Source organism: Trachurus japonicus, chromosome 4, assembly GCF_045865225.1.
Source record: "Trachurus japonicus isolate A0001 chromosome 4, Traja_1.0".
NCBI classification, from domain to species: domain Eukaryota; kingdom Metazoa; phylum Chordata; class Actinopteri; order Carangiformes; family Carangidae; genus Trachurus; species Trachurus japonicus.
Genome location: NC_140910.1, coordinates 28,387,849 through 28,415,135, shown reverse-complemented (window position 1 = coordinate 28,415,135; position 27,287 = coordinate 28,387,849). Strand labels below are relative to the sequence as shown.

General features: G+C 44.3%; 1 protein-coding gene across 2 annotated transcripts; it reads right to left on the bottom strand.

The window, feature by feature from the left end:
- Positions 1-60: 60 nt before the first annotated feature.
- Positions 61-26,474, bottom strand: dspb (desmoplakin b). 2 transcript variants are annotated; one of them, XM_085775082.1, is made up of 24 exons: positions 26,181-26,474; positions 24,546-24,639; positions 22,775-22,896; positions 22,516-22,672; positions 21,387-21,512; positions 20,582-20,641; positions 20,316-20,483; positions 19,924-20,028; positions 19,698-19,793; positions 18,988-19,113; positions 18,188-18,343; positions 17,933-18,087; positions 17,702-17,828; positions 16,774-16,960; positions 16,359-16,675; positions 16,046-16,224; positions 13,699-13,837; positions 12,534-12,724; positions 11,794-11,956; positions 11,615-11,698; positions 11,433-11,540; positions 11,199-11,297; positions 8,642-10,477; positions 61-7,749 (listed from the first exon to the last, which is right to left on the bottom strand). In XM_085775082.1, exons 1-24 carry the CDS (start codon positions 26,393-26,395, stop codon positions 820-822), a joined length of 11,940 nt encoding a protein of 3,979 aa, XP_085631208.1. In that variant the 5' UTR covers positions 26,396-26,474; the 3' UTR covers positions 61-819. The 2 variants fall into 2 exon arrangements, with proteins under 2 accessions (XP_085631208.1, XP_085631209.1); XM_085775083.1 differs by having other exon boundaries at positions 9,980-10,477; positions 26,181-26,471.
- Between the last annotated feature and the right edge of the window lie 813 nt (positions 26,475-27,287).

The window sequence follows — 27,287 nt, the reverse complement described above, 5'->3', positions numbered from 1 at the left end:
CTTACTGTGTTTTTAATCTGCATGAAACTGACCATGAATGAGACAAGTCATAAATCCACATGAGCAAAAGGTTAGTTTTTATTGTGAGATACCAAGAAACAGTTACAAAAGTGGAAGCACTAAATTGCAAATGGTTAACAACTGATTCCATAAAAATATTGTGGTTAAGGAAATATATGCAACCCACCCATGCATCCCTCCCTGCACATAATAGGCACATAGGATATTCTGATGTTAAATACATGTAAACATACCACCCTTACAGTCTACAAAGATGTAGGGAAGCAGTGGCTCCTGCTGATCCAACAGGTGTTCATTTGATTGAGACAGGTTTTTGTTTTGTATACCACCCCTGCATTTACCAATGCAAAATGTAAAAAGAAAATACATTCTTTGAAGATATTAAAAATATGTATTTAAAATATATCTATGCAATAATTTGGCCATCTCCCCCCCCCCCCACTGATTTTAGGGTCATCAACCATTGTATTAACATATGTTTCATTTTCAATCCAAATACCTTCAGATTACATCCATTAATACTTAAATCCATTAACAAAGCATACTGTATCTTGGTAGTGTTCATTCTCATGATCAATTCAACAAGCATTTTAAAAGCATAAAAACACCAAACCTAAAACCTAAAATTTTGCAAAAAAAACTTGAGATTTAAATGCTAAACCTTGAATTTTTGAATTTTCTTCTCATAAACAAGGCACACATTTGTTTTATAGTGGAAATACTCAAAGAAATATCAGACCCATTTGCAAGAATGCATGTACAGGACCTGATCTGTGCATGAGACAAGCTAGTGTGAAGCTAGTTGAAGATAGTATGACTATAGCGTGACATAGGGGAGCCTAGGTCCAGACTGCCCCTACGGGAGCTTCTTCGGGAGCCACTCCTGGAGCCTGTGGTGGATCCTGGAGCAGAGGCGATATTGTATGGACTGCTGATCCCTCTGGAAGACATAGACGATGCCTGGAGCATCCTCACCCCAGTGCTTTCCTCCACCATGGAATTATCCAGAGCCTCCTTGTAAGAGATCTTGAGCTTGGTCTTGGGACAGGTCAGATTCTTTGTGTGGTTTCTTACGTCCTGGAGCTTCTGGGCTGTTCTCCCATCCAGCCAGCCCAGTTTCAAAGCATCTTCAATTGATCTTCTACAGCCCACTGCTGGGTCATGAAGCCCCCCTGTTACATACTGAAACTCCATGAACCTGTGCCCTGCATCATATGGCACCCACATCTCCTTCATGGCCTCGGCAAGAGACATCTTCTTCCTGAGTTTTACATCCTCAAAGCCCATAAAGGCTTTCTGTGCAGACTTCAGCTTGGAGGCCATGTCATCAGTTATTATGCCCTGGCGGGAGGCCTCTTTGATGCCGAGCCTACGGCCATTAGCAGGATTGACGATTCCTCCTGTTGAGGCTTGGGCCTCCAGAAGTCTCTGGGCAGTGATGGAGTCCAGCAGACCACAATTCAGAGCCTCTGTGACGGTTATCTTCTCCAAAGTCTCTGTGTCAAAGATGGCACCCACGGGTTCCTGTTCACCCACAGCCTCAATAGGGGAGGCTAGAGAGACAGACAGGCTGGATGCGTGCCTAGAGGCGTCAGTGGAGTCTTGAGAACTACTACTGCTGAATGTGCTGCTTCGCTCTGTGAAGGTGGTTCTTGTTGTTGTCATCTTGGTTAGAGTGGGTGACGAGGATCTTTGTGACTGACTTGAGACTGATGATGACGACAATGTTGATGTCACTGAGGGTGCAGCTGAGGCTGCCGATGGCTTTGAGGTTGATGACATTGATAATGCTCCAAGATGCCGGGTCTTTTTAGTGATGAGATCTGCAAATTCAGTCAGGGTGATAGCACGTGAACGGTACCGATCTAGATCCGACTGATTAATTAATCTCTTTGCAAGGAGTTCAGTGATGTCATACTCTCTTCCTGTCTTCTTATCGTTGATAATAAACTGCACAGAGCCATCTGGATGTGTGATAGTGATCTCCTCCCACTCACACTCTTGCTGGGACAGCTCCACAAAGGTGTCATAGTCAATATACCCTTTGTCATATGCTTCACGCACTGTCATCTCTTTGTTAGTTTCTGGGTCGACAATTACCACTCGCCTCTTTCTCGAAGTCGACGCTAACTTTGTCTTGTCCGCAATGGACAAAAGAATTAGGCCAGTCTTCTTATCTGTGATGCAACGTTTCTTGAGCTCCATATATGTTAGGTTTTCCTCTGTGTTGGGGTCGAAGAAACCCTTAGTTTCAGCACCTTGACTGTTCAAGATCCTGTTCATCTTTTCATCTAGGTAACCCTTCTTGTAGGCAACATTGACGTCAATACGATGGCTGTGCTCAGGATCAATGATGCCACCACTAGCAATCTGGGCCTCAAGTAGACGGATACCATGGCCCCTCTCCACGAGACCTCTCTCTATGGCCTGAAAGAGGGAGATTGTTTTGTCTGTGCCAGGCAGTTTGTAACCAGTCACAGCCCTCTCTGCTGCTAGCAGGTTGTCTTTCAACTCTGGCCCAAACAGTCGTCTATTATAGGCATCACTAACAGTCAGGTACAGTTTGTTGATGGGATCGACTATAAAACCTGAGGCAGCCTGGGCCTCAAGCAGTTCCAGAGTCGTCCCTTGACGCAACAGACAGTCTTTCATGGCCTGGTAGATGGTTATCACTTTCTCGTTGGCCTCGTCATAAACTCCTGCTATACAGGTGGAATCTCTGAGATAGGGACGCAGTCTGTCCTCAATGTCATGTTTTGTCAATCTACCCTTGCTTAGTTGGTCAACATCGCACCGTTGCAGCAGGTCTGCATCCATCAGATCTCTGACTGACACCTCATCCCTGATTCCCTGAACAGTTACTGGCTTTTTAGGTTCAGGGAGGAGCAAAAGACTTGTGCTTGGATCAACTTTACATTTTTTCTTCAGGGACACGTAGGTAGTTGGTAGTTGGGTGTCTGGGTCTTCATAGCACTCAGGAGACTGATTCAGGGCTCGGTACAGGTCATTGTCGATGAGACCCCTATCCATAGCAACATCTTTGGGTAGAAATACACTAAGGATAGGGTCCAAAATTCCCCCTGCAGACTCTTGAGCCTGAAGTAAATGTAGAGCTGTGTCCCTGTCAAGTATACCCTTCCTCATGGCCTGGCTTGCTGATAAGAGCTTGCCAGTACTAGGATCTCTGTAACCTACAGCAGCGGCCTCAGCTGCAACCAACTTTGATACATCCTGTTGATCCACTACTCCTCTGTCAAATGCTTCTTGTACTGTTAGTTTCTGATTGGTTCTGGGGTCAATGATGTGGCCTGTAGCTGCCTGAGCATCCAGTAGCAGGTCAGCTGCGTCAGAAGGCATGACCTTCTGTTTCTTTGCCTCTGTAAATGACATTTTCCCTGAAGGTCCAGCTGCAACACCAGCAACTGACCCGGTCCCCTTAAGGAAGACCTTCTTGTCAACAGACACGTCTGGGACAGTTTTCTCACCCCTTACTAGGTTGTCAAACGTTGCTTTGTCCAGGACCCCGCAATCAAGTAGCTGCTGTGCTGTGACAGGCTTGCGAACACCATCAAAGACAAGTTGGGATGGGTCCATCTTCTCAGAGACCGGAAGAAGCAGAAGGCCTGTGTTTTGCTCAACCTCACTTCTCGTCTTCAGTGACATATAAGTTGCATCCTTCCCATTTTCTGGGTCCTTGTAGAGCTCAGGCTTCTTGTTCAGTGTACGATACGTGTCATCATCAATTAGATCACGCTTAATGGCGGTGTCTTTGGGAAGGAACACACTGAGTATGGGATCTAAAATACCCCCAGCAGACTCCTGGGCTTGTAGAAGACGCAGTGCTGTGTTCTTGTCAATCAGTCCCTTCTTCATGGCCTGGAACGCTGACAGGGGTTTGGTTGAGCTACGACTTGTATATCCTACAGCTGCAGCCTCTGCCGCCAGCAATCTCTCTCTGTCCTGCAAACTAATTACACCTTGACCATATGCCTCTTCAACTGTCAACTTCTGATTGGTTCTGGGGTCAATGATGTGTCCTGTGGCAGCCTGAGCATCCAGTAGCAGGTCAGCTGCATCAGAAGGTATGATCTTTTGTTTCTTTGCCTCTGTGAAGGACATTTTAGTTGAAGCTCCAGGTGCAACACCAGCAATTGACCCAGTCCCCTTAAGAAAGACCTTCTTGTCAACAGACACGTCTGGGACTGTCTTCTCACCACTTCTGAGGTCGTCAAACGTTGCTTTGTCCAGGACCCCACAATCAAGCAGCTGCTGTGCTGTGACAGGCTTGCGAACGCCATCAAAGACAAGTTGGGATGGGTCCATCTTCTCGGAGACCGGAAGAAGCAGAAGGCCTGTGTTTATCTCAACCTCACTTCTCGTCTTCAGTGACATATAAGTTGCATCCTTCCCATTTTCTGGGTCCTTGTAGAGCTCAGGCTTCTTGTTCAGTGTACGATACATGTCATCATCAATTAGATCACGCTTAATGGCGGTGTCTTTGGGAAGGAACACACTGAGTATGGGATCTAAAATACCCCCAGCAGACTCCTGGGCTTGTAGAAGACGCAGTGCCGTGTTCTTGTCAATCAGTCCCTTCTTCATGGCCTGGAACGCTGACAGGGGTTTGGTTGAGCTACGACTCATATATCCTACAGCTGCAGCCTCTGCTGCCAGCAACCTCTCTTTGTCCTGCAAAATAATTACACCTTGACTATACGCCTCTTCAACTGTCAACTTCTGATTGGTTCTGGGGTCAATGATGTGTCCTGTGGCAGCCTGAGCATCCAATAGCAGGTCAGCTGCATCAGAAGGTATGATCTTTTGTTTCTTTGCCTCTGTGAAGGACATTTTAGTTGAAGCTCCAGGTGCAACACCAGCAATTGACCCAGTCCCCTTAAGAAAGACCTTCTTGTCAACAGACACGTCTGGGACAGTTTTCTCACCACTTATTAGGTCGTCGAATGTTGCTTTGTCCAGAACCCCACAATCAAGCAGCTGCTGTGCTGTGACAGGCTTGCGAACACCATCAAAGACAAGTTGGGATGGGTCCATCTTCTCAGAGACCGGAAGAAGCAGAAGGCCTGTGTTTATCTCAACCTCACTTCTCGTCTTCAGTGACATATAAGTTGCATCCTTCCCATTTTCTGGGTCCTTGTAGAGCTCAGGCTTCTTGTTCAGTGTACGATACATGTCATCATCAATTAGATCACGCTCAATGGCGGTGTCTTTGGGAAGGAACACACTGAGTATGGGATCTAAAATACCCCCAGCAGACTCCTGGGCTTGTAGAAGACGCAGTGCTGTGTTCTTGTCAATCAGTCCCTTCTTCATGGCCTGGAACGCTGACAGGGGTTTGGTTGAGCTACGACTCGTATATCCTACAGCTGCAGCCTCTGCCGCCAGCAACCTATCTTTGTCCTGCAAACTAATTACACCTTGACCATATGCCTCTTCAACTGTCAACTTCTGATTGGTTCTGGGGTCAATGATGTGTCCTGTGGCAGCCTGAGCATCCAGTAGCAGGTCAGCTGCATCAGAAGGTATGATCTTTTGTTTCTTTGCCTCTGTGAAGGACATTTTAGTTGAAGCTCCAGGTGCAACACCAGCAATTGACCCAGTCCCCTTAAGAAAGACCTTCTTGTCAACAGACACGTCTGGGACAGTTTTCTCACCACTTATTAGGTCGTCGAATGTTGCTTTGTCCAGGACCCCACAATCAAGCAGCTGCTGTGCTGTGACAGGCTTGCGAACACCATCAAAGACAAGTTGGGATGGGTCCATCTTCTCAGAGACCGGAAGAAGCAGAAGGCCTGTGTTTATCTCAACCTCACTTCTCGTCTTCAGTGACATATAAGTTGCATCCTTCCCATTTTCTGGGTCCTTGTAGAGCTCAGGCTTCTTGTTCAGTGTACGATACATGTCATCATCAATTAAATCATGCTCAATGGCGGTGTCTTTGGGAAGGAACACACTGAGTATGGGATCTAAAATACCCCCAGCAGACTCCTGGGCTTGTAGATGACGCAGTGCTGTGTTCTTGTCAATCAGTCCCTTCTTCATGGCCTGGAACGCTGACAGGGGTTTGGTTGAGCTACGACTTGTATATCCTACAGCTGCAGCCTCTGCCGCCAGCAACCTATCTTTGTCCTGCAAACTAATTACACCTTGACCATACGCCTCTTCAACTGTCAACTTCTGATTGGTTCTGGGGTCAATGATGTGTCCTGTGGCAGCCTGAGCATCTAGTAGCAGGTCAGCTGCATCAGAAGGTATGATCTTTTGTTTCTTTGCCTCTGTGAAGGACATTTTAGTTGAAGCTCCAGGTGCAACACCAGCAATTGACCCAGTCCCCTTAAGAAAGACCTTCTTGTCAACAGACACGTCTGGGACCGTCTTCTCACCACTTATTAGGTCGTCGAATGTTGCTTTGTCCAGAACCCCACAATCAAGCAGCTGCTGTGCTGTGACAGGCTTGCGAACACCATCAAAGACGAGTTGGGATGGGTCCATCTTCTTAGAGACCGGAAGAAGCAGAAGGCCTGTGTTTAGCTCAACCTTACATCTCCTCTTCAGTGACATATAAGTTGCACCCTGCTCACTTTCTGGGTCCATGTAGAGCTCAGGCTTCTTGTTCAGAGCACGATATATGTCATCATCGATTAGATCACGCTCAATGGCGGTGTCTTTGGGAAGGAACACACTGAATGCAGGATCCAGAATACCTCCAACAGACTCCTGGGCTTGTAGCAGACGCAGTGTTGTGTTCTTGTCAATCAGTCCCTTCTTCATGGCCTGGAACGCTGACAGGGGTTTGGTTGAGCTACGACTAGTATATCCTACAGCTGCAGCCTCTGCCGCCAGCAACCTCTCTTTGTCCTGCAAATTAATTACACCTTGACCATATGCCTCTGGAACTGTCAACTTCTGATTGGTTCTCGGATCAATGATGTGGCCTGTGGCAGCCTGAGCATCCAGTAGCAGGTCAGCGCAGTCTTGTGGCAGGAGCTTCTCCTTCTTGGCTTCAGTTAAAGACAATTTGCACAAGAATTCAGATGTTGACCCTGGGCCTCTTGGACTTTCAACTACCACACCAGCAATTGGGCCTGTTCCTTTTAGATTGACTTTTTTGTCAGCAGACACTTCAGGGACACTTCTTTGTCCCTTTGCAAGCTGGGCGAATGTTGGTTTGTCCAATACGTCACATTCAAGCAACTGATCTGCTGAGACTGGTTTGCGCACTCCATCAAAAATGACATTGGATGCATCCAAAGGTGGGGGCTCTCGAAGACTTTTCAGCTCAGACTCCATGGTTTTTCTGACACTGGTCATATCCTGCAGCTCTTTCTGGACGGTCACCAGCCTAACTTTATATGTCTCATCGAGCTCCTTGAGTTGCTTCGTCAGTCTCTCTATCTCACTCTTCAACGTGTTCCTTTCCCTCTCCAGACGCTCCTTGTCTGCGTCACCTTCCTTAATCAGGCTCTGCTGACTTTCATACTGGTCTTTCCAGTAATTCACATCCTTCTTTATCCTGTCAATCTCCTCCTGCAGACGTAGTTTGTTGCGAAGCTCTGTATCCAGGGACAGTTTAATGCGACTGAGTTCGTCCTCCAATGTTTGGAGGCGATCTTTATCCTTTGCTGACAATTTCAATTTCAGCAACAGAGTATCTCTCTCCTCTACAATCTCATTGTACTGGGACTGAGTGGACTGCAGCGTGGATGTTATCTGCAGGAAAAGAGAAGGGGAAAAAGCAGAGAGAAAAAAAGGTAAGTTTTCATGGAAATATACACTTATAATATATATACACTATATACTATATACTACACAATAAACTACAATATACTACACTGCAGCTGTTTTTTTCTCCTCCCCTCTTCTCTTGTCCCCCCCGCCCCCCAAAGATGGCCCCGTCCCAGGTGGCACCCTGTAACTGTAATTTTCCAGTTTGGGATCAATATAGTATCTATCTATCTATCTATCTATCTATCTATCTATCTATCTATCTATCTATCTATCTTGTACCACAAACTGTAAAATGATTTTGCATTTCACATCACAGCACACATTCATATAATCACCAGAGATGGAAAGCACACTTATCACAAACTCTATTAGTGGTTGATTGTTAAAGGAAAAAAATAGTCATAATCTTGTATCAGGCACAAAGAGATAAGACAGGAGTCAAATTACAAAAGGTGGTACTTCAAATTAGTGCTTTTACTAATTTGCAGAATGTTTCCATTGAGATGTAGCAACATTCAAACTGTAGAAGACCGGATCGGCGGTGTCGACGTCATTGACGATGTTGATTATTCTGGGAGGAAAAACAAGCAAAGGCGAAAGCATGCACACATCTTTGCTCAGCACGGGCATAAAGGGAGACAGAGGGTTGAGGATTTGAGGGAAGCTGGAGGGGCACAGATGATTGCATGCTTCCATGCAACTTTTTTCAAACACATACTGCAGCTGTATGTGTTTGAATCAGAGCTACAAAGTGAGATGCATCTACAGGACATCTACAACATGCAAGCAAAAGTTTGGCTACAGACAGAGACTGGACTGGATAGGACTCTGATTTGAAAGACGGAGAACAGTCCAGTGGCAAACTTCCATGTACCTCGGTGGCCTGCTTTTGTATTCTTTCAGCCTCCCGCTTGAGTTTCTCCCTCTCAGAGGAGAGCTCTGACACCAGATCGTGGTACTCTACATTGCTGCGCTCAGTGGTCTCTAGCTGCAGCTGCAGGGCTGTTATCTGGGAGGAGAGCTCATCATCGGCTTCCTGCTTGGACTTCAACAGTTCCTCGTGTTGTTGCTTTGACATTCTCAACACCTCCTCCAGCTTCAGCCTCTCTCTGGTCTGGGTTTCTGTCAACACCTTCAGTCTGTCAAGCTCAGTGGTGTTCTCATTCAGTGCTTTACTCTTCTCCTCCATAGTTTTTTGAAGACTCTCATTCCTGAGGTTGGCCTCTTTGACCCGGGCCTGCTCCTCCAGCAGTAGCTTCTGCAGAGCCTTTAGCTCTGCGCTCAGCTTCGTTGTGTTTTCTGCAGAGGTTTTGTTTAGTCTCAAACTTCTCTCCAGCTCCTCCTGCAACTTAAGGCGCTCCTCTTCATCTCTCTTTCCTGACATGCTGGTTTGCTCCACGCTCTGATGAAGTGTAGAGATGGTGCTCTTGTATTCTGTGATGGTCTTGGTGGACTTCTCCAGCTCCATCTCTAACTTCCTTCTTCTGGCCACCTCCTCTTGGTTAGCCTGCCTCAGCCTCTCCACCTGGCTCTCCCTCTCGTCTCTCACAGCCTGGATGTCCTTGATGCGTCCCTGTAACCTGCTAACGTTTTGCTCTACTCTGCTTCGCTCCTTGGTCTGCCTCTCCAAGTCTAAACGTGTCTTCTCAAGCTCTTCCTCACAGTCCCTCAGCTGGGTCGCAGCCATGGATGAATTAGTCAGCTTCACCTTCAGCTTGGCCACAGTCTGCTCCAGCACAGCCTGTCCTTCCTCTGTGGTTTTCCTCCTGCGGGTTTCCTCCTCCAGACTGTGCGTGAAGTAGACCAGCCGTTCGTTCTTCTCCTGAAGCTCCTTCAAGGCCTCAGCCAGCTCCTCTCTATACCTGCTGCTCTCCTGGTCTCCCTGGTCTCTCTGCCTGATCAGCACCTCCACCTGACTCTCCAGCTCTCTCCTCCTGCGCCCTTCCTCTGTGATGACAGCACGCTGACTGTGAGCTTCCTCCTCTGCCCTCTGTTTTTGCTCCTCAACCTGGCTGATAGACAACCTGAGCCTCCTCAGCTCCTCCTCCAAATCCCTCCTCTCTGACTCCATCCTGTCATACTGCAGCTGGAGCTCAGCCTTATCGTCCTCCCTCTGGGCCGCCAGTCTCTGGGCGTCTGTGCGACTCACGTGGATCTGGGATTCGTAGCTCAGCTTTATTTCATTGATCTCCGTACTGCATTGGCTCCTTACCTTTGAAATCTCCCTCTGCAGCTCCTTAATTCTCGCCGATGCTTCATCCAGCTGCCGCCGCAGCATCTCCAGCTCGTGTTCCTTAGTGGCCAGAGTCTTCTCCACCTCCACCTTGGCCCAGCTGACCGTCTCCAGCTCCTTCTGCCTCCTACCCAGCACAGACTCATACTCCTCCTGCTGCTGAGTGTAGCGCTCCTCCGCCAGCCTCTTCTTCCTCTTTTCCTCCTCAAGCAGATAGGTGAGTCGTGCCACTTGGTCGTTGAGGTCTGACAGCTGGCCCTGAGTACTGTCCAGGCTTGCCTTGGTGGCGTTGCACTGGATCGCCGTGTTGCACTTCACCTCCTCTGTTAACACCAGCTGTTCGTTGGACTGGGACAGCTCCAGCCGTAAGCGGGCCAGAGCATCTTCCAGAGCTTTGTTCTTTGCGTTATGGTCTCCGTTTTCTTCTCTTAGCTGGCGAAGTTCCTCCTCCAACAGGTCGATCCTGGTCTTACAAATCTGGGAGCGAGACAAACCAAGAGGTAGTTTTAGGAATCAAGTACATCTTGACATGTCATTAAAACACATCACTTCACCAAATTGTACATTAAAGCAGAAGTAAGTGATATATTTGTGTTAATATAAGTCTTAAATAGTTATATCTTCCGACAGCAATCACTTACATAGAGTGTTTGGTCTGAAACACGGGTCTGTCAGTCACTCTGCTCTGCTCTGAGCCGAAGAGAAAACATTTATCGTATCCTACAGTTTTTATCCAATGAGGAGAGAGAACGGCATGCAAGGCTGTGTGTGCAGCCAAGGAACGCCGTGAATGTGGTGACGTAGGGAGGAGGACTGTTATGGTGCGTTCAAGGAAACTCGTATTTTTCCAACCGTGAAGTCGTACCAGTTCGATCTGGTACGAGTTCACCGGTCGGAAGTTACGAGTGGCCGTTATAGTGACTTTCACCGGTAAAACAGGTCGGAAAAACACGAGTAGGTTGCCTGGAACGCTACAAAGTCGTAAGTTGTGACTTGAAGCTGTAATTTACGATTTCAAAAGCCTGCCTGGAACGCAGCATTAGCGAAAACGACCGGACCACTTACTTCTGCTTTAATCCATAATTAACTGGGTTTGACCTCTTCATGAAATCATCCTAATAAAGTAGAAGTCATTATAATTAATAATAAAAGCGCAAACTAATTTGTCATTCAACATAAAAAAGAAGAAGAAGCGTACCTTGAGCTCCTCCATTCTTATGAGCAAATCTCCCAGGAATTTGTAGTAGTCTCCAGACATGGTTAACAGCTCCATGTAGCGGGTCTGTAGATCAATAGCCTGAAGCAAAGATAGAGCAAACTCAAGGATTAATTCATGAATCATCTCATGTGAATATCATGGATATATATTAATAAAAGGCACTTAGTTTTCCTCCAAACCCTCCTACTCCTCCTTCAACTGGAATGCAGCTACCTCCTGGTTTAGATCCATCGAGGGGGACCTCAGCATTGTCCTCTTGATGGGGATGTTGAGCAAAGTCTCCAATCCAGATGTGTAAGCGGCGAGGTCCGTTTCATAGTCCTGTAAAGATGCACAGTCATAAAAGCAGGAAATTACACTGAAATGATCTGTGTGGTGCATATAGACCTCCTTACCTTGATGGAGTTCACACAGGCCTCATTGTCCCTCAGCACACTCTCCAGTACATCCCTCTTTGCTTTGATTTCTGTGTTCAAGGCCTTGAAAAAAACAACAGTATAAAGTAAAGTCAGTTTGCTTAACAGACATGCATACAGACCCTAAACACAGCCAGCAAGTGAATTAAGAAGAAGACCTTCTGGGTTAGGATATGGTCCTTCAGTGCTTGGACGCTGTCGATCTTGGTGGCCTGCAGGACGTCCTGTCTTTTGCGTGTGGCATCAATCCAATCAGAAAGGGAGGAGCTGGTTATCTTGTAGTGCTGCAGCTGAGGCTGATACAGCCTCAGATCCTGGAGCCTGAGCAACAGATAAAGAGAAAAACATAGCGTCAGCATTTCTTCAAGAGACACTTTGATAACTCTAAACTGATGAGGGTTGATACAAAAAGTGGAAATTAGTCATCTGCACTACAGATAAAAATCCTCATTGTTCTTTGAATCAATCAATAAAATGTTGAATCTTTGAAATGTCAAGAATCCATAAAAAGTCCATCTCAAGATCCAAGAGCCATCTACAAATAATATTTGTTTTTTGCTTGATCGACAGTCCAAAATACGACGTCAGTGTTTGGAGCTTGTTTCAAACAACCTGCAACATGAGATCAATCTGATCAATGCATGAAAACGAGCCAGTGATGTAAGACTAATTTATGAAATGTGACTCTGACACAATCTGCATGTGATGCATATGTGTAACAACAGTCTAATAGTAAATGTATAACATTGGACGGGTGATTAACAGAATAACAGACATCCTGAGCACTGATCCATGCCTGCACCTTCTTCTCCAGGAGGTGTTGCAGCCGATCTTTGTGTTGGTGAAACGTGCACAGCTCTTGGTATAAACAGGCTGAGGGAGAGAGAGAGAGACATACCTGGTGTCAATCTGTCCCAGGATCCGTCTCCAGCGGTCTGACAGCAGTCCCACCTGCTCTGTGTATTTTGACAGCATAGTGTGACAGCTGTGGAAAGCCCCACCCACGTGGCTGCTGCACTCGCACGCTCTGGTCAGCTCTGTCTCCATGGAGGCCAGAGCGTCCTTCTGCCCCAGCTCTGCTTTAATACTCTACACATCAACAACACAGGAAACAACAGTCAGATATCAGAGCAGGACAGTTTCTACCTTAAGCCGTGTTTCCACTGCAGGAGTTCCTGGTAAAGGGAGGGGGTAGGAACTTCTACAGGAACCGTCCTCTCACTCTGCCCTCTCAGTGGCCGTGTTTCCACTGCAGAGTCGGACCCCGCGGCGACGTCATAAGTTTCGATCGCCGCTTAATCGCTGTGCGACAGTTTCGACCGTGACGTCACCCAGGCAGGTCACAAGCACATGCACAAAAATCATAACAACAACGGAGAAGGATGGAAGGAGCTGAGGTGGTAGCCTCGTTTCTGGTTTGTGTGTTTGTGCGCATGGCGGTTGATTGTAATCCTGCTTGAGTTTTTTTTTTTTTTTTTTTTAACTTTTCATGGCATTGTTTTGTGGCGTGATGGATCCCCATTGTGTTGAGGTGCGCTGATATTTTCATTTCGCCGCAATGACTCAAACCCCCTCTGAATCTCCTCGGTATAGACTGCAATCAATGTCTGCACCTCACCGTCGGTCCATTTGTGTACATCTTCCTGCTGTTTACAGCGGTGTCTGCTAGGCTAATGCTCCCCTTCTGCTCCCCTTTTTAAAAATGCCGGTTGTTTTGGTGCTTTCTGGTAGCGTCAGAGCCTGCTCTAGCTTTAGCCAATCAGTGCCGGGTTAACCTCGAGCCCCACCCAGGAGCTTTTCAGGGCCGAACGGAGTACCTACCCTGGAGTAGGTACTCCGTTGGCCCCTGTAAAAGTTCCTGTAAATGGCCCTGTGGAGGAGGTTCCTGCAGTGGAAACACGCACCAACGGGGCTGGCCCCGTAAAATTACCCCGAAGTTCCTGCAGTGGAAACACGGCTTTAGATAATAACTCTGATATCTTCACTGCACATTGATTTAGTTTTGATAGACGTGCATGAAAATGTAAAATGTGGAAAAAAAAAGAAAAAAAGAAAAAAAAAACCTCCAAGGTCGATATATAATCCTCCACTTCACTGGGTGTCAGAGAAGTGGTCTCTTTCTCCGTCAGTCTCGCTTCATGAACTTTCACTATATCCTCTGCTCGCGCCAGACTCTCCAGCATGTCCTTTAGAGCCTGCAGCCTGATAAAGACAAAGAGGTGGAGAAAGTCATTACGAGAGAGATGAGGTATATTTATTTACAAGATGACATGGCTCAGCTAAATGTTTGTTGTTTTGTGAAATGAGGGATACTTAAACTCACAACACAAAACTTTACCCTTTAAAATCTTTTAGTTTACAGTTTTTAGTTTAGTTTACAGTTAGAATGTCACCTTTATACAGTATTTTGATTGACCTTTAATCACTTTTAAAATGTATCTACAGTAAACTCTGAAAATCATTATCAAATACAACTATAACCCCCTCTGGAGGTTCATTATTCCCTGTCTCTAAAGGGGAACTATGCAAGTACGATCACTTTTCCACTGTTTTGGTAACACTCCTCTCGTCCATGTGCTTTGTTTACAACGAAGCCGGCGAAAAATCAATACATGGAGCTGTGGATAACGTTATATAACATATAAGATGTTACGACATGTGTATTTCTGTAATCTTAACCATCATAAACAAAAGATGGCCAGTTACGGAGCGTTTTAATTAAGGTAAAAATGTAGCATAGCCAGGGGAGAAATCCTGCTTAGTTCCTCTTTAAATGCATTAACTCATTGAGTGCCAGACCTTTTATAAAATGGTCAGTGCCAGGTGCCAGCGTTTTGGGGCATTCTGAGTAATATGTCAAGACCCAGAGAGTATTTTGTACTATGACTCTGAAAACACCAAACAGCTCAAAGGAAAGAGGAGACTCTCTATATAACTAGGGAAAAAACCATTTGTTTGTACCTTGTTCCATTCTTGATTTATCTTAAGTTGAATAGAGCCTGGTTGCACCAAAAAGACCTTTTTTTTTCTAGAAAGCTGAGAAAAATGCATTTTTGTGAAAGAGAGTCTCTCAAGAAAAACAGTGATTTATCCGTTTTAATTTTGGCTTCAAAAAACATGTAAGACATCTGAAAATTTCATTTCACATGTTTTTTTCACCCCCCCCCCCCCCAAAAAAAATAACACTAAACAAAAAACATAACAACAACAACAACAACTAAAATACAACAAGTACGAGCGGTTGCTACCCCCTCAGCCTCTCCTACGCCCCCCTCCCCTCCCCCTCCACCCCCTCTCCTCTCCTCCTTCTCCTCCTGCTGCTTCCCCTCGTCTCTGAAGGAGGGAGGGAGACGTCGTGGCGTCTTCAGCCTCTCTGCCGGACACGGCAGCGACTCACCGCGCTGATCTCTCGGTTCGTCGTCACGACGTCGGTTAGACAGCAGCTGGTGAAACTGACTCCGCGATCCGCTTTCGCTTCGGCATTTTGGTGCTGATCATCTAGATGAGTTTACCTTTCCTGCCTCCTCTGATCACTTCATGCTGGAGCTATGCTAATAGCAACCGTGGCTAAGCTTTCCTCCAGCTCCACGTTACACTTGTTCCAGGCTCTGCCCGTCGTTTTCCTCTAGAAATAGAAACTTTTTCCGACTTTTTTATCTCTGTATGGATCGCGCTCGTCTTCTCCTTCTTCTTCACTTCTTGCTCTGATCTACAGTCTTCTTCGTTCTACACATCCCAGAAGCCCCAAAATTACTCACAGTGTGCGCAACAGCGTCCCCATTTACCAGCCGCAGAAAACTGCATTTGACGTCTATGGACGTCAATGGCACTCAAGCGTTGGATTTTGATTGACGTCCATAGACGTCAATGGCACTCAATGAGTTAATACAATACATGAATACAATTACAATTTTAATCAACTGATTTTCTTTAATCACAGCTGGTTTAACTCAAATCTTTGAAGAATTCAATGTCTTTCTTCCGGTGGTTTCAGCTCCACCCCATTAAAATGTTGCCAGAGGTGTCCCACAGGGATCAATACTGGGCCCCCTGCTTTGTTTTAGTTACTGTATACATTGTATGTATTTCTACTCTGATGATACCAAGTCGTACATCTGAAACTCTATTATAATTTAATTAATAATAATTTAATAAGTTGTTCCAAAATCAAAAAAGGCAAAGAGTTCGCACTGTCGCTCCCATACATCCCATACATCATAATCTTTCTCATAAACATCCTTTATTACTGACATCTAGTGGACACCCAAATAACTGTTTTATTTATGAGGCTTTGCTGTGATTTGTGTGTGTGTGTGTGTGTGTGTGTGTGTGTGTGTGTGTGTGTGTGTGTGTGTGTGTGTGTGTGTGTGTGTGTGTGTGTGTGTGTGTGTGTGTGTGTGTGTGTTGTACCTCTGCAGGTAAGATGAGGAGCTGCTGTCCAGACTGCTCAGTCTTTGGCTGATGATTTCACTCTCGCTGCGGAGGAACTGGGCTTTATCTGCATCAGTCATGCCCTCCAGCTCCTTCTTGATAACCTCATTCAGACGCAGGTAGTCCTGCCGCACAGAGTCTATGTCATGCTGCACGGACTACAAGAAAACACAAACACAAACAGTTATTTTAATGAATGAATGTGGGGAGCAGGGATTTGGTATAAGGTCTGTTTTTAACGCTATGTGCTTGTCTGTTTGTCTTTAATTTCCGTGTTTGTGTATGACTATACCTCCAACTGCATGATCCTGACGCCACACTCGTGCACCCCGTCTTCTCCGAGGCAGATGAGGCAGATGTGCTGACTCAGCAAACTCTCAGCCGTCTCCAGCCTGAGTCTGAGCGCGTGCAGCTCTAACAGGCTGCGAGACGTCGTCACCTTCTTCTTCACCACTTCCTTCTTGGCCCCCTGCACTTTCTTCACCGTCTGTTTCTTCACCTCCGTAGTTTGCCGTAGCACTTCCTCGCGCCTCCTGGCCTCCGCCTCTTGCTGTTCCTGCTGCTGAACCAAAAGGATCTGCTGCTGTTCCATTTGTCTCATCTGTCCAACTGAGGGGGAGACGCAAGATATGTTAGAAATCGTCAAAACGAAATTCTAAACAAATATTTTTGATGTAATGCCACATGCAGTTTAGTGTAATACTGACTGTAAGCAGGCAGCTGCACCACCAGCTGTTCATAGTGGCTCTGCGCCCCGGTGAACTGGTTCTCGATGCTCCTCTTGTCCTCGTCACCAAACATCTGGGAGCCGTTGCAGACCACCTTGAACTCGTCGTAGTGAGCCTCCATGTTCTTGATGAGCTGGCGATACTCTTCAGGACGCATATTGGACAGCTGAACACACACACAGATCATGTTAGAATGAGGTGTAAACAACATAAGAATCTAACTGCTACATGCAGGAAGTAAAACAGCATCTATTTGAACATAATATTTATGTATCTGTATGGGATTTATTTTCCAGTTAACTTTTGATTCTGCATTTTATGTAACATGGTATATAGAAGTTGACATTATTTGTCTTGAATGTTGCACTGCTAATTCAGACGGGACTCTGTTTATGTCCATGGGGCATGATGACCTCAGACCTCCTGAGATGTGCGACTGCTTCACTGCTTCCATGGTCTGATTGTATCGATTTGGCAGATTCACATATTGCATGAATGGACTCATCTCTTAGACAACAGAGTTTTTTTTTTTTTTTGCACGAACATATCATTTAAAATAGTATGAACAATCATTATGACTGGGATGTGCAAAGGGGAGGTATGAAACCCAAAAGGGCTTACTATATTAAAACCTCATCCATGAAGAACATATTCAAAAACCTAATTTGTTACAAGTAAAGACAATAAAATAAGGAATAATTAAATGATAAGATGATAAACGAAAAATAAGTAGAAAAAAGTTAGTGATTATACAGTAAATATAGGGAAAAAAGGAAAAATAAATACAAGAATGAATAATGCAAAACAATAATGATAAATGTAATAATGAGAAGAACTTAAGAGCCGTTTTTAAATTATGTTAAATAAATCTTTTTTTTTTCAGATAGTCAGGTAGCTGATTACTCACCATAGAGACGGTGAGGGAGTTGATGTGGTTGATGTCCAGGAGACAGTACTGCCAGGCGATGAGGCTCTTCACGTTGATGTAGAGCTGGTTCCAGATGGTCAGGATGGCCTCGTAGTACTGCTCGTTCCTTCGGACACAATTAAAAACCTTTAATCACGGCACAGATATTTTCTTTTTCTGACTGTTCCCGGAGTTTTATCTCCTTCTTCCTCCTGAACAAACAGCTCTTACTTGCTGGCGAGGCTGATGCTGAGCGGGTTGGGTGGTGGTATGATCAGACACACAGATGGCACCAGCATATCAAGTCCTCCAGGGCCGGTCACCTCCCACTTACTGCGCTGGCTGTTGTCCTTCAGGATGGCCTCGTTGCCCTTACAGATCACTTTCTGTAGCGCACAAAGAAAATGTTTGAGTTTGAGACGGGACAATAACTTCCTGCAGATAAATCCCTTGTGAACTCGTGAACATTAGTATAAAACAACTCACCTGGTCCTGTTTGAAGTCGCACAGAGCCTTGACGATGATGGGGCTGCTGCTGCTCTTCTCCTCCGGGTTTCTGGGTTTCAGTCTCACAATGCTCTTTGACTTGCTGACCAGATGCTGAACCTGCCTCTTGTTTTCCATAATCTTCTCCTTCTCCCTCTGGAGATGCATAAAGAAGAAATAACATTAGATAGATATATAGATAGATAGATAGATAGATAGATAGATAGATAGATAGATAGATAGATAGATAGATAGATAGATAGATAGATAGATAGATAGATAGATAGATAGATAGGTCTAAAACAATAGAATATACGCTACAAGTGCAAAGGAAGCAACCTAGACATAGGTTCAATACTGTGCTACATAATTTGAGTGCAATACATAATTTAAAAATGATATAATACTAATGCAAAATGCAAAAGGGCCAAAACATATTATCAAACCGTAGCCGTTCTGTGGCTCTTTAAATAGAAAAAAGAAGGAATATGTGGAATAATCCAATAAACATAAAAAAAAATATGAATGAAAAAGGAAGAAGATACTAGAAAATAATGAAAAAATACAACTGAGCAAATGAATGAATTAAAATAAATGCTATGTTCCTGCTTGTTACAGATCAGAGCTGTGTGTGAACTCTCTGGTGACATTATCACAGCTCATTCTGCATAAAGTGAAGTGATCAATTATCCGCAGGCCAATTATCATTAGCAGTAACATGAGCTGACTAATCCATTGGAGGAGCAGTCATTTAGTTTTACTGCGCTAAGGGGCAGAAGGTCACGAGTCACCACACTTACCTCCAGGCCCTTGAGCAGGTCCAGGAGATTATCCAGGGACGTGTTCTTGTCACAGGTGAACTTCTTACGAACGCCCTCGTGTTCCTTCTGCAGAGCGCTGTACGTGTCATTGGCCTCTTTGAAGAACTATAACGAAAAACATGCAGGAGTGTTAATATCATGATGGTTTAACGTTAGATATCATTGACCAGCTGGAGCCATTTAAAATGTCAGCATGTTGTCTCGTCTGCACCAGTGACGGAGCCACAGCCTCCGTCTGTTCCTCCCTCAAAACTCTGCAGCAGCTCCACATCACACACTGAATAAGTCTCTTAAATTTAGCTCATGAGCTCTTTTCATACTATCACAACTGCAAATGACCAGTGGGCATTAACAGGAAGAAGACTGTCAACTCTGCAGGTGATGAGTTGCACAAAAAGTCTATTACGGTAGTTATAGCATCAAAATGCAAAAATTTGATTCATGCAGCTGCAAAGTAAAATAGAGTCAGCTGTGTTTTCAAAAGTCTCTTTCAGGAGCTTGAGTAGTGCAGATAGTAGTCATAAATCTGGCAAACAAGAGTCGTTCAATAACTAAAATGCTGCAGAGTGGATGTAGCCTGCATCATGGAGCTAAACAGCAAGGAGAAACCCAGTGAGTGAGGTTATGGGCCAAAAAAAAAAAAAAAAACCAGCTGGAAAGCTTCCCAGTTGTGTGTTTTGTGATGTCACCTGGCTATAAGCTGCGTTTTCCTTCAGATGAACATCGATGCATTTCGTTATCTGCAGCAGCCAGCTCCACTGAGTCTGCAGGGTGTCCTGATAGGCCTGGAAAACACGAGGGAGGACAAAAAAGTGAAATGATGGAAAAGAGCCAGACTCCTGCTTTCTGACTTAACATTCATAAATGAATGTAATCACTGCACATTGTTTTTCTTTCACACAGTTCAACACGAACCTCGATCTTGTCTGAGGCCGGGTGGTTGTTCTTCAGGAGAGCATCCACTTTGTTCTTCAGTTTGTTCAGGTCCTTCTCTTTGTCCTCCAGGGCGCTCATCAGTCTCTGTTGGAGGAGAAGAGGTTTGGTAATGACAGGGATGCAGCTGGAGCGGCGCTTTGCTCTGACTGCAGCTGCCAAAATCTAATCTAGCACAGATGATTGCTTCCTTATGAGATGCAGATTATTGTCATAAAAAGGAATTAGTGCCATTTAGGCTCATGGGATTTTTTCCAAGAATGTTAATCGACTTGAATGAAGCGCTTTAAAAAATATTCAAATTACAACATGGATTTCTGTAGCATCACATGAGCCTAATTCTCCCTCATCTTGTGTGTGTGTGTGTTACTAACCGAGTAGCTCTCCTGCTTCTTGGGGATGTACTGGTCGATGTTCTTGTCTCCCCAGTCGAACACCAGCTCTTCCTCCTCTCTGTCGTTCACCCACATGATCTCCTTGGAGATTTGCTGAATGATCTGCTTCAGCTCGTTGAGCTGCTGCGTCCGACTAAACGACAATTGCTAGAAAAGAAAAAGAAAAAGCGAGTTCATACACAAAGTCGACAGTTCACCTGAAAACACAAGAGCAGATGAGTGATGAGGAGTTCAGCTCCGCTCACCTGCAGACTGTCCCACTCCTGGTCCAGAGCGTGGAGGTTTGCTTTGTCTCCTTTTTTAATCTGTGGGAGGAGAATCAAACTGATTCGGTCTCATCTTAAAAATACAAAGCCACAAGAAACACTATGAAACATAAACCTTTTCAAATGCAATTTGCTATTCCTTATAATAGCTTATTATTATAACTATTATGATCTAAATTAAGGTGGATTTGTACGACAGTGACAAAGATTTGTGCTCCAAAAAGTTGAATTTACAGAATCTATTACTTTCCTTTTTCAATCAAAATATTTTTGACACATAAATATAAATGACTCAATATAACTAATAAAAACATCAAAACTAAACCCTCCATTTCAGAAGCCTTTAATACATTTCCATAGTAGCCTGTGGCTGCAGATGAATTAGATTAACGTCACTAAAATTAGGTAAAATATCAAATACTGGTTTCAGGCTCCTGTCTGATTTTGTTGTTTTTCATAATGAGTATATTTTATGAAACTTTCACCATGGTAATTATATTTATGTTTAGTTTTTCCACATGTACAGGACCGTTTCTGTCTCTGACACACTTTAAATAAATTTGGAAGAAACTGTGCAGATGCAACATGTTTTCTCAGAGTTTCTTAGCGCTGTTGTTATTTCCTTATAAACTGCTGCATCTTTGTGCAGATTCACACTATAATACCATTTTACAGCCTTGTTAAATTGTTGAGACCATTGAGCAGCAAAGTTCTTTCAACTCATATGGGAGAAAAGTGTGAGCATGAAAAAGAAAATTGGTGTGAGAGAGCGGCCTGAACTCACCAGATCGTCCTTGGCCCGGTCCACCTCCGTGCTCCTCTGGATGGAGCTGTGAAACCTCTGGTGGTTGATGAGCTGCTGCTCAATGGCTTCGGTGTCGTCAGCCCAGGGAGCAGTTTCGACCAGACGCTAAAACACAAAATGTTTTACATCAGCACACTGGGATACACTCTGATGTGCACGTAATAACACCAGCAGGTGGAGGCAGAGAAACAAGTCGTCTCTTTCTGAATCTTCAGGACAAACACCTGAGTGAACCAGAGGAAAAGTCTGATTTTATGACCTGAAACAAACCGAGAGCTTCTTTTAAATCTCTGCAGTGCAGCAGTGTGTTTAACTGTGTTTCTCCTTTTAGTCAGTTCCTAATAAATGTGTTGTTGCCAGTGTGAAACTCGGCTGCTGCCAGCGTTGCCAGCTCAGTCCAGTGTCTGCACCAACACAGAGCAGAGGAATGTCCTCGTGTCTACACAGTATTCTGCGTTAATGAGATCTGGCAGTTCATTAACACCCACACACACCACGGAAAATCCAGTTGTTGGCTCTGAATTAAGCTACTACACATTTTCTTCTTGTCACAAGCATGTTTTTGCTCTTTGATGCAATTAAAAAAACAAAAAAACAATTGAATCTATCAAAAATATCACAAAATGTCACATTAACAGACAACCAGGAGGCTGAACAAACCACAACATTACAACATTAACACTTCATTGTGCTTGCCAGAGGATCTCAAACAAAGCAAAAACCTTACACAATTTAAAAAGAAATTAAAACATATGATAGAAAGCTATAAACACGATTGATCAATTGGGTTTTGACTCCAACTGTAATACTGTTTATTTATTTTGGCTTCATTTGTTAATTATAAGATATCTGTTTCTTTCTGTTACACTGAAACCATGAAGAGCTCTAATGGTTTAACTGAAATGATGAATTAAGGGCTAGGCACTCATAAGCTGGATAGCTTCAGCCAAAACCTTTTCGATCTATGTAATATTTATGAACTAAGTTTGAACTAGGGAATGTATTATTGAAGGTCGATTGATTGTGATTGATGCTTGACTGTAAATAATTTGTGCAAAAGATAAAATAAACTCCACTAAACTAAACTAAACTAAACTAATCCACAGACCTTTTGCTGTGCGATCCAGCCGATGGCGTCTTGGAAGCTCCTTCCAGCTTCCTCCCATCCTCCTCCGGTGCTCCCTCCTCTGGTGCTCCTCCTCCTCTGCATGCTGCCTGACATGGCCATGTGGACGCCCTTCAGCTGGTCCCTGCACATCTCCAACCTGCAGGTCCAGAGGACAGACAGGACATGTATGGAGTTTGTATCATCACAGAGAGGAATCGAACACTAGAGGAGAAAAGGGGACGAGCGGCGGTTTCCTTACGTCCTGACCACGTTGTCGTTGGGCTGTCCCATCTGCTTCAGGTCGATGGCGCAGCCTTTCAGGTGCTCGATCGTCTCTTTGGCCATCGCCATGTAGCGCTCTGCATCACCTGGAGCTCCGCCCTGCAAACACATACACAGCATGTGAGGAGCGGCACAGGAAGACGGTTAACAGGAGCAGGTGTTTGCAGATGTTAACCTACACATGAACGTTTTTGTTCTGGTGAATTTAGGTTGATTTTTTTGAAGTTTGTTAAGAGGAAATATTCGGACTGACTAAACACACACTAATTTCAAACAATTAGAGCCTCAATACAAATATTGAAGCTCCAGAGCTGCACACAAACTGCTCTGTGGAGAAAAGTAAAACATGTGTCTGATATATGTCTAAGTTTAAAGGGATAGTTCAACATTTTGGCAAATTGGCCTATTGCCATAATCCCTTTAGTTTTAGGTTTGTTACCTTTAATTGTCGGTGCAAGCTATTTTTAGATCGGCAGAGCAGAGCCGTGAGCTGCTCAGAGCTACACTATGGAGGCTAATGGGATTTTTTGGTTTCCCTCATCAAACTCATCAAATACACAATTGTTACGAGACAGAGTTGTAAATTCATGCAAAACCGCTGATGCGCATTCCCGTCGGAGGCAGTTTTTCGGCAAGCAGTCTCTCATTTACCTCGAAAACAACTCCGTCTCTCATACAGTAGCGTGGTGAATGTGCAGGTCACAACTTGTCCAGAGCGTTTTGGAGTTGTTGGATTGTGTAGTTGATGGGTTTGATGAGGTAAACCAAGAAATTCCATTAGCCTCCGTACCGTAGCTCTGAGCAGCTCACGGCTCTGCTCCGCCATTCTAAAAATAGCTTGCACCAACAAAACCTACTCCTAAAACTATAGGGATTATGACAATGGGCCAATTTGCCAAAATGTTGAACTATCCCTTTAAATGTGCATAATTTATACAGGTGCTGTTTATGTGTCCTTCACACTGTCCTGGTTTGTTTGTTTGTTTATTTGGTTTGGAGATGATTATCACTGCGGTATGAAGTCTTTCTGGTTCGTTACTGGTTTCACTTTTGTTTTTCATTAATTATTATTTTTACCTGCTGAGCCCAGCGAGCGAGGTCATTTATCTTTGCTTCATTTAGCAGGTGTAGCACTTTCACTTCACGCTCAATTAGTCCAACAACATTTTACCCAGAGGAAAGAGCGTGAAACTGGATGATTTCATGACTTTGTAAACGATGAAGCTAAAGTGACGTTCAGTGTTTCACACATTTCATCCACACACAGTTGTTATGTTTGGTCGAAGATGACGACACGAGTCAACAACACACACTCACATACACACACCAGGCTGATAAATCACACACCCACGTCTTCCAACAGTATGAAGATGAGTTTTGCAACTTCGCAAGAAAACAAAGTTTCTCAACACTAAGCCACGTTGTGATACATGTGTGATGTGTGTTATTGTGTGTCATCAGTGCGTTGATTGACAGTTGAAATACTAGAGTTGGTCCCAAAGGCAAATGGAACAGAGCCTGGTTTCTGTTTGCTGCTCTGTGTTCACAAACTCAATTTATAACAGAGCAACATTTCTCTCGTTCTTTCTGTTTTCTTTTTTCTAACAGAAGAGAAACTGCGTCTCGACTCTTCTCCCTCTTGTGAAATACAAAAAGCTCTAAAAGCTCTGACCCTGACAGGCTTTAACTTGCACCGCAGAGGGAAAGGAGTCAAGTGTGGAACAGCAGGGGGATAAATCATGACTCACAGTCTGGAGGGCGTATTCGGCTTTCTTCAGGTACTCCTGGCACTGGCCCTGCAGAGCCATGGCCCTCTGGTGGATGGCACCGAGACCGGAGCCACTGCAGGGGGCAGCAGAGTGAACGCATCACCAATGAGATCATCACTGTTACAAATCTTCAGCTCATTAATTGTATTGGCATCACAGACATCACCACCACCAACACAGTATCACACAGTTCAGACCTGTGGCTCCACCCTTGCCTTGACTGTGTCCAGTTTACTAAACGGTTTAATTTGAATGTGTTTGGTCTGAAAAGCTAAACTCAATTTCACATATCATGTGTATGTTTCTTTTTTTTCACCTCATTTTAATCATCGTGGGACATTTTTGATTCAGGTTAAAATCCTGAGGTGAGGATCGCTGCCTAAAAGAAACTCCGGTTAATCCGAGATATATGTGTACATGTACACTACAGTATGCATTAATAATGCTGTAGGGTGGATAAAAACACACCTGGCAACACCTGTTGAGTGCCTCCTCCAGCCATAAAATCAAATATAAGGAAGATATGGTGGACTGTTTACTCTGATCTGTACAACAGGATTGATGAGCACATGCCTTATTAGTAGATTTGGAATAAGTTTTAGATAATTAGCATTTATTATATATTATATTATTATAGATTTAAATTATACAATGTATACAGTGCATTCTGACCGTGACTGTGTTTATATAAGATTATATCTGTAAACAGGGAAGAGTTAAGAGAGTTCATAGAAAGTGATAAAGATGCATACATGTTTTTATTTCCAAAGATAAAAACACTTTGACACTTTTGACGATGATGCATGATGCATGATGAACAATAACTTAACATTTTTTCCATTTTTTACCCTTGTATGGTTTTTTTTACTGGACCTGTAACATTTCTGTTACCTCTTCTCTGTCTTTACTGTCTCTATAATCTTGTGGACCAGATGCTCTCTGCTCTGTCTTTAACTGGCACAGTGACATAATTCATCTGTGTGAAGGTCTCTGTGTAGAGGCTGAGTGTTAAGCCGCTGCAGCAGTGGGAACTTCACATCTGAGTGAGAGTTATAAATCACAGTGAGTGTTTTCTCTGCAGGGAGAGAAGCTGCTGGGCAGAGGAGGCCTGGTTTATCTTTTTTCTTTCTTTCTTTTATCTACAAAATGCCACATATACAGTATGAGTCATGATAAAGACATTAATTACAGTGCCGTTTTGTTTTACAGTCACTATGTCATTGTTTTTATCAGTTATGTAATTTGAGGGAAAGTAATGTGGGAACTCCTTCATCAAACAAATCATAAAACACTGACAGACCGCTGTAAATATCTAGTTAATGCAGAGACAGAAACATTCCCCTGCAAACACTGACGTGCATTAACTTGGTAAATTAAGCGTTAAGCTGAAAGTGCAAGAACTTGTTTTGTTTTGGGGGGTTTTTGGCTCAGGGGCAAATGTGTCCACTCAGGGTTTGCACGGCCAAAATGAATACCGGGATAAAACAGGAGTCTCGTGATGAATATTTTATACGGAGCAGTTGAGCAACATGAGCGCGTCCTGGTTCAGACTCAACAGGTGGAAGCAACAAAACTCACTCAAAACAAAACTAACCCCAGAGAACAGACCCCTACCTCATTCCTCCTCCCATTCCTCCCGACATTCCGCCTTTGGAGGACTTTGTGGAGTAGGACACGGTTCTGTATCCGTCCATAAAGGGCTCGTATCCGTTACCGCCTCCTTGAAACACCTCGCTCCGTGCGTACTGAGAGCCGCCGCCGGTCAGGTCGGTCCTGGACCCGACCCTGCGCGCCATGTTCAGGCCCTGCTGCGACCCGAAGTAACTCATCCTGGCTCCTCGAGCGGCGGCGGCAGCTTAAAGCGACACTGTGGATGGAAGAAGAAGTCACCGGGCGACTCAGTTTGCACCTGTCCGCCCCCGGTCCCTCGGCCTCTCCGCTGCAGACTGCACCGAGCCGCGGGAGGAGGATCGTTTTTGGAGCGTGGAGACCACACCTCCGCGTCTCTCCCAAACCTGCTGCGCCTACAAACACAAACCACTCCCCACCGGTCCAGACCCAGTGTGTGGTGTGTCAGCTTGTGTTTCTATCTTTGTGGGGACTGATGTAACTTTATGTACATTTTGGGGACTTCTATGTTGCAGGACAGTGAGGTGTTATTTTGGAAATGTAAAGCAGATGCGGGATATTCTTTAGAAGTGAAAACTTTTTCTGGAGTCATTTATATTTTTTAAAACACTTTTAAAAGTCAATAATTTTTAAAACCGAGGACGTTTTTGAACCATAAGAAACTAAAAAGGGTCAAGAGCTGGAGTGCACAACATTTATTTGCAGATAGGAAAGATATAAATATGAACTGATACATTTAAATGTAATATCAAACAGAAATACACAACATATAGTTAATGCATCAATGGTCTTATAATTTCAAAATGTCTAACTAAAACAATTTTAAATACATTTTTGGAAATAAATTGCTTTTTTAATGTAACATGCCTTAAGATTTGATATATTGCTTTTTCTTATTACTTGTTTTTGCTTGAAACACCAATTAACTCCTGCAATGTTAAGCAGAATTGCATCTGACAGTTGTGAAGTAGCTTCAAAGCAAACAGCTGGACAGAGGTGATACATCCACCTGCAGTTAGGTTTCGTTTTATTTGGAAACAGCCATCGAGCTGCATCTCAGTCTCTCCTTCATAAGCATTTTTCAAATCTTTA